Genomic DNA, 7,463 nt, shown 5'->3' with positions numbered 1-7,463 from the left:
CAAGACGAAGCCCGAACTGGGGCTCGTCACAGTTAAGTCCGAGCTGGGGCTCATCGCCGTGAAGGCCGAGCCGGGGCTCATCGCCGTCAAGAAGGAGCACGACGACATGGCCGTCGACGAGGAGGCCGCCCTCAAACGGGCGCAGAACGACTACGTTCAGCTGGAGCTGGAGCGCCAGCGCCGCGCTCTCGAGGAGATCGCCGCTTCGCGCCGCAACCGCGACGAGGGCGGCGTCATAGTCCTCAAGGACAGCGACGATGAGGCATCGCCACCCACCAACCCCGTCTGCCAAGGCGACCCACGGCAGGGCTGCAGCAAGGACGGCGGCGGCGTGCAGCGCGATGACGACGGCGGCGGCGACAACACGGCCTTCTACAAGCTCTTCGGCATGTAGAAGGCTCGGGACGGCGTAGTAGTTTAGGTTTTAAGTTTGGTCTTCTAAATTATGTACAAGTATGAATGAATTTTTTCCGAATTTCGTTCAAATTCTTTAAATTTAGCCAAACTTTTTTTCAAAAAAGAGCGTCTGGGGGCCAACTTGGGGCGGCGAGTGGGAACCCGACCGCCCCCACGGCGGAAATAACGCCGGCTCGTCTCCAAGAGGCACTATTTTCATCCCTGGGGACGCCGAACCAGTGGAGATGCTCTTAGGTATTTGAGTCAAACATGTGTAACATGAGCCTATTACTATCATATACTCCCTCCGTTCCTAAATATAAGTCTTTGTAGAGATTTCACTAGGTGGACTACATACGGAGCAAAATGAATGAACCTACACTTAAAATGCATCTATATACATCCGTATGTGGTTCATAGTGGAAACTCTACAAAGACTTATATTTAGGAACAGAGGGAGTAAAGTCTATCGCAGGACGGCCAAAAAGGCGACACATAAACTCGTAGGCTAGACAAAGAGCATGAGGGGACGGTCCGAGCACCCGTGGCAGGGTGGCCGGACCAGCTGTGGTGGGTGGTCGAAGTGTTGTGTGATGGCCTCGGCAGGCTTATCGCCGATTGCACTATGTCAATTTAGTGTAGTCACGCCCTAGAGATTTAGCCATGTTGATGAACCTTGTTAACAAATCTCAGTGTTGTTTCTAGTGACTGTGTGATCGCTAGGTGCGCCTTGAATTATTCTAACTTACTTGATGAAATATGCAGCTCTCTGTGCTTATAACAGAGAGCAGACCACCCGTCAAAAAAGAAATACGCAGCTCTCCTGCGCATCTTCCAAAAAGATGGCTACCTCATATTGCACACAGAAAACTTATTGCAGATATTTATAAGTATAACCGACTTCTTCATGTACTATAAATACAGACCTTTTTTAGCAAAAATACAGACCGTATGCTAGCAATGAAAGAGCAACAGCTTCAGAAAGAACACTCCTGTGTTCAGCCTCCCTTCTCTATCTCCAGACTCTCCACCCTTGGTCTGATTCTAATAAAACAGACTTACTTTTCTTTTACAGCTGTAATGTAAAGCAAACAACTGCTCACAGAAAAGCGAAAGCAGCACCCAGGAAACTTCATTTGTACCAGATTATACGCTTGCCATATAGCAGATCATTACAGTATTATCTACTCCCTCCGTCCCAAATTAAGTGTCGCCGATTTAGTACCGGTGGGAGTAGATCCCAAAAAATGCATCACAAGCATGTCAGCGTGAACATAGGATACAGCATGCCTCAGCACACAGATGTTGTGTATGTCCCATAGAATCCCTGGGTGGTTAAGCTAGTGTCCTAGAACTGGCTAAGCAACAAACCTCGTGAAACTGATCCTACCTAGGGTCAACATGCTGCTATCTCGAGGAAAAATCTGGCGTCACTGTCTTAGCCAGATGAACGGTTGTGCCTCACACAAACAAGGTCATCTAACTTGTTTCCGTCCATCTTGTATAGAGATACGCCACCCATTTGGGCATGGTGTTCCTGAGCCTCGCTTCTCAGGCTCTCAAGTGGGAGCAACTCCCACCTGCTGTAGTTTGAATTCCTCCGCGTTTCGCTCATATCTGAAGTTCCTGATACCGGCCCGTAGTCTGGGTCAACTGTTCCCCATACCTTGCAATTGCTAAATGGCCCCGGTTCATCTGCTTGACCCGTCTCACGCCTTTTCAAACGAAAAGCTGCAGCATGCGCTCTTCTGATCGCTTCTCTGCTTGGCACATCCGACCAATCTTCCACCCGTTGTGCTCTCATTGGGGAATGAATCCGAATTATCTGCATAGAGAAGAGGTAAATGGAGAAAGATAACTTTATTTACACAAATCAGAAAGAGAGGGCAGCTGAGACTTACTCCGAGGCACTCCAGAAGTTGGTAATAAGCTCGGCCTTGCAATGGGTTGTGTCCTTTCCTAGGGGCTGAGAAGTATCTCGTCCTGAAATAATGAAGTGGGCAGAATACATACTCATACAAAACCGCAGACGAAAATGATGCTACAGAGATCTAGAGGTATTACACCCATGCATCAAAACTCACCATTCTGTGTAGCCAGGATCAACCGTAAAACCATAAATGTCGACAATATCACACATGGAAAGGGCCAATTCTACGGACTTCATACCAGTTCCTTTAGCACCTCTTCTTAGGACTATACCTTGAAAAAGGTAAACGGGATTCGGAAGTTCCTGCCAGGGAAAACAATCATCTGGTGTTCAATACAGATAATACAAAAAATAATAACTTGTTCCGCATTTGTTCACCTCTCAAGAACCCAGAAATAACAATAAATAGCACATGCTCAGCTCAACAGAATATAGTCAAATATATTACCTTTATCACTGCATTTATTTCTTTATGTGTCAGACTTTTTATAATAAGCGCCTCATCAGCTGCAAGTTTAAATGTGAAAGTTAGATCATGGTTCAAATATGTTAAATATGAATTATTCTCACAGCTCAACATGACCAGTTCTAAAATTGGAAACTAGACTGAAGAGCATTGTCATGTGATTTCTCATACTTTCATAAGTAACAGAAATAAACTAATGAATAGCCCATCTTGCGAAGGACCTTTCTCATCAATTGGTGCCAAGGCTTGGGGAAATGGTGTCGTCTAATCAGAGCGCCTTCGTCTCTGCTGCCCTATGATGAGAGGTTGGCACAGGCCCGCCACGTCCTCGGTGCTATGTCGGTGCATCTTCTCCTTGTCATGGCGCTCTGCCCGCCAATCCTGAAGCAGAACAACTGTATCATCCACGACTTTCTTTGGCATGGACGCAAAGATGCCAGCGGGCTCATTGCCCTATCAACTGACAAAAGGTGTGTTAGCCGCTCGAGCTCGGTGGTCTTGGCATCAGGGGTTTACAGCGCACTGACATAGCACTTCGCGTTGAGTGGCTTTGGTTGCAGATGATTGACCCCTCCCATCCTTGGCGTCATCTCCATCTCCCATGTGATCCAGAAGTACGTCAAATCTTTCGCGCCTCGACTGTTTGGCCTCTCGGTGATGGTCGAGCATGTCGCTTGTGGGAGAAATTATTGGCTCGACGGCAAGGACGTCTCGGAGATTGCCCCGTCCATGCTCTCCCCGGTGTCGCACCGCCATCGTAAGCACCGTTTGGTCCATGAGGGACTGTTGGAGCGCACACGGACACAAGACAGCTGAGGCACTCTAGATTCAACAGTGTTGGTGGAGTACGTTGAGCTTTGACACTGTCTTCGTACTGTCATTCTTTTGCCCATCCCAGATCGCATTGAATGGCGTTGGACGAGCGACGGCCGGTACACGGACAGTTCATGTTAATGTGTCTCGGCACCACCAGCGCTTAGCATTCACTGCCGACTTGGAATACTTGAGCACCACTATATGTCCAATTTTTTGTTTGGTGCCAAACCAAAAGAGATGTTGGACTTTCGCACGACTAGCTTGGCATGGCTTGCCGCACGCGGATAGTTGTACCCTTTGTGAGCCGGCCTCGGAAACTATGCAACACCTCCTCATCGGGTGTCCCTTCAACTGACAGATTTGGCATGAGGTGCTCTCTTGGAGTCGGTGTCAGCTTCACAGGAGACAGGGTCCTCCAGGCCGGCTGGAGATGGGCCTAGCTTCATGTTCTCGACTTAAAGAAAGGGAGAAAAATGTGCCCGGGGCCCCTAAAGCAACACAAGGTTGTGGAGGAACAACTCACCTTTGCTCCTACAAAGTGTAAAACGTTAGGGTTGAAGGAACTACTTCAACGGCTACACTAGATATCGCTCTAGAGGCGAATGTAGGCCAATATGGCAATAGGAGTTCAATCCAAAACTCCTATAGCACAAGATCTTAGATAAGAACCAAGTTCTATTATAGGTAGTGGGGGTACATTGGTCTAGTTCCAAACTAGAGGCGAGGACCACTATTTATAAGGCTTTGGGAAGCCTTCACATCTCATTTCTACTTATAGCTAGAATACTCTATAAAACATTACTTAAGATTCACCATTCTACTCATAGCTACTCATGATAGTGTTGAAATTCTTCACAAATTGTCTATAGATAGGTGCAAGGCCATGAAAACTTCTTATCTAAGAAATGGTCTTCGGAGTTGGCCATTCTCGGATTGCTTCAACCTTAGAATCATCCACACGGATGCCATCGCATGTTATGACAAATCCTAGGAAAAGTTGTGTTTGCAGGAAAACACATTTCAAGTTGACATAGAGCTCATTTTCCTTTAGAACTCCTAGCACCTCCCGTATGTGTTCAAATTGTTCATCCTCATCCTTGCTATAGATCAAGATGTCATCAAAATCAACCACAACAAAGGGGCGTGAGAGGGCTTAAGGACTTGATTCATCACGTGCATGAAGGTACTTGGTGCATTTGAGTCCAAATAGCATGACTAGCCATTCAAACAACCCTTCCTTTATCTTGAAGGCTGTTTTTCCATTCATACCCGGGTCTGATGCGAATTTGACGATATCCGCTTCTTAAATCTAGCTTTGTGAACACTCTTGCTCCACTAAGTTCATCCAACATATCATCCAGACGGGGAATAGGGAATATATACCTTATAGTGATCTTGTTGATGGCTCTACTATCCACACACATGCACCAAGATCCATCTTTCTTTGGCGTCAGTAGGGCTAGTACAACACATGGGTTAATACTTTCTTGAATGTGCCCCTTTTGCAACAATTCTTCCACCTTCTCCTTCAATACATCATGCTCTTTGGGGCTCATTCGGTAGTGCGGAAGATTAGGAAGACTTGCTCTTGGAATTAAGTCAATTCTATGTGGCTCTTCAAGTATGTTCTAAAATTCTGCTACTAAGCCATGTACATTGTTGGAATTTCGACAGCTGGGTGCTCTTCTCCTTTTACAATAAGTGCAGCACACAAATCTGCCTCTTTCAAGTCTTCATAAACTCACTGGAAGTGTGGGAGATAGTTAACATATTTTTTTCCCTCCTCTTACAGGTATTACCATCAGTTTAGTTTGGTAGAATAATGATCTTTCTCTTGTTCCAAATGAAAAAGTAAGAATTTTCCTTCCCTTTATGTGTAGTATCCACATCAAATTGCCAAGGTCTCCCAAGAAGAACATGGTTGGCACCCATGTCAACCACATCAATAACAAATTTGAGCGATAATACTTGCCCAAAGGAAGTGGCGGGATGCATTGTTTGGTGATCCTCATATACAATCATTTCTTGATCCACCCAATAGTGTAGGGACTTGGATTATCATGAGTTTCAAACTTCAAATGGTTCACCAAATTCTTGGAGATAAAATTCTCGCACCTGCAACTATGAATTACTAATTTGCATACCTTGCCATTCACCGTGCATTTGCTCTCAAATATTTCTTCCGTTGTGTGTCGTCAAGATGTGGTATGGAACATAGGAGATGTTGAATCACACATACCACCTCTTCACCCTCTTCTTGACAAACCTCATGTCCCTCTACATCTTCAAATTCATATTCCTCCTCATCGTCTTCACCATCATGGATAGTTGTGTTCACAAATTTCCTCAATAGGCAACCATTGGATATGTGTCCCTCTTCACCACGTTTGTAGCATTTTGGGCCTTCATTTGCTTCCCCTTGCCTCTAGTTTGCTTCGGGATGGGTCGTTCTGCCTTTGGTGGAGTGGCCTTTTCCTCCACTCTATTAGTGTGACTCCTAGAAGAGCCTCTGGTACGAGGATATGGAGCCTTAGTTTCTTTCTTGTCCTCACAAACCTCTCGGCCTTTTAAGGCTAGAGTTTGTGCTTGATCAATGGACTAGATTTGTTGCATCATCAAGCGATCTTGAATAACATCATTGAGACCATTGATGTACCTTGCAACTTGTTGATCTTTAGTTTCGGCAAGGTTGCACCTCATTTGTAGCCTTAGAAACTCCTTCGTGTAATCTAAAACAATCCTATTTCCTTGAGCACAATTTTGAAATTGGATAAATAGGATCTGGTCATAATCAGCGGGCAAAAATCTCCCTTCCAAAAGACTTTTCATTTGCCGCCAAGTTCACACACGAGGTTCTCTTCTCAGTCTATGTTCTCCTTGAACACGATGCCACCATGCACTGGCTCCTCCTTTCAGCTTGTACGTGACCAAAGGAACTCTACGATCTTTCGAACCTCCATGACCTCAAAGAAAGTCTCCACTTCATATAGCCAATCAAGGCACCCATCAATATCAATAATTCCTTAAAAGTTGGGATCTCAGCTTTCACCTTGTATGTATCCCTTGCATATGTAGGGTTGGGTACTCTCTGATATCATAGAGATCAGGTTGTTCAAGGTGATCATCATATTCTTCACCTTTAGAAGTTTCAACATAAATTGGCCTTCTTGAAGTACGTTGAACTGCACATTGTTGTGGTGGTCTTGCTCCAAGATTATCTCCCCTTCTTCGTCGTTGAACATCTTCTGTAGATGAATCTTCTTCATTGGCAACAGGGGGAACACCCTTATCATCTCAACCAGTTGATCGAATCTCCGATTGAGATCTTCACACAGCCCTTTGATCTGTTGTTATGCAGCATTCATCCTCTTCTCCAATTGTTCCATTGCTTGTTGTAGCTCACTCTCAAAGAAACAACAAGAACTAGTGTGGATCAACCGGGCACTAATACCACCCAAAGCAGCACAAGGTTGTGGAGGAACAACTCCACCTTGCTGCTACAAAGTGTACTCCCTCCGGTCCTTTTTAGTCTGCATATAAGTCTTGTCTGAAGTCAAAGCATCTTTACTTTGACCAAACTTATAGAAAAAAGTATCAACATTTACAATGCCAAATCAATATTGTTAGATTCACTACGAAATGTAGTTTCATGGAATATATATTCAATATGGTAGATGTTGATATTTTATATATATATATTTGGTCAAACTTTGTAAAGTTTGACTTGACCCAAATCTAATACGCGGAGTAAAAAGGACCGGAGGGAGTACAACACTAGGGTTGAATGACTACTTCAAAGTGCACAACAAGTAATCTATAGGGTTGATCGGGGTCCTCTCCGACCAACTACCCCCT

The 7,463-nt window shown here is 45.0% G+C and overlaps 1 protein-coding gene across 1 annotated transcript in view; it reads right to left on the bottom strand.

Annotated features, from left to right (window-relative positions):
• Nucleotides 1-1,527: 1,527 nt before the first annotated feature.
• LOC123051726 (sialyltransferase-like protein 5) overlaps nucleotides 1,528-7,463 on the bottom strand; it is a 9,378-nt gene continuing 3,442 nt past the window's right edge. Inside the window, exons 7-10 of the mRNA XM_044474690.1 lie at nucleotides 2,775-2,833; nucleotides 2,481-2,629; nucleotides 2,298-2,379; nucleotides 1,528-2,221 (exon numbers count right to left, since the gene is read on the bottom strand). Coding sequence (XP_044330625.1) covers nucleotides 1,835-2,221; nucleotides 2,298-2,379; nucleotides 2,481-2,629; nucleotides 2,775-2,833 — 677 coding nt within the window. The 3' untranslated portion in view covers nucleotides 1,528-1,834. The remainder of the gene's footprint in view (nucleotides 2,222-2,297; nucleotides 2,380-2,480; nucleotides 2,630-2,774; nucleotides 2,834-7,463) is intronic.

This window comes from Triticum aestivum, chromosome 2D (assembly GCF_018294505.1).
Source record: "Triticum aestivum cultivar Chinese Spring chromosome 2D, IWGSC CS RefSeq v2.1, whole genome shotgun sequence".
Taxonomy (NCBI): domain Eukaryota; kingdom Viridiplantae; phylum Streptophyta; class Magnoliopsida; order Poales; family Poaceae; genus Triticum; species Triticum aestivum.
Note: the sequence above shows the minus strand (reverse complement) of the source record. Positions and strands in the feature narration are given on the sequence as shown.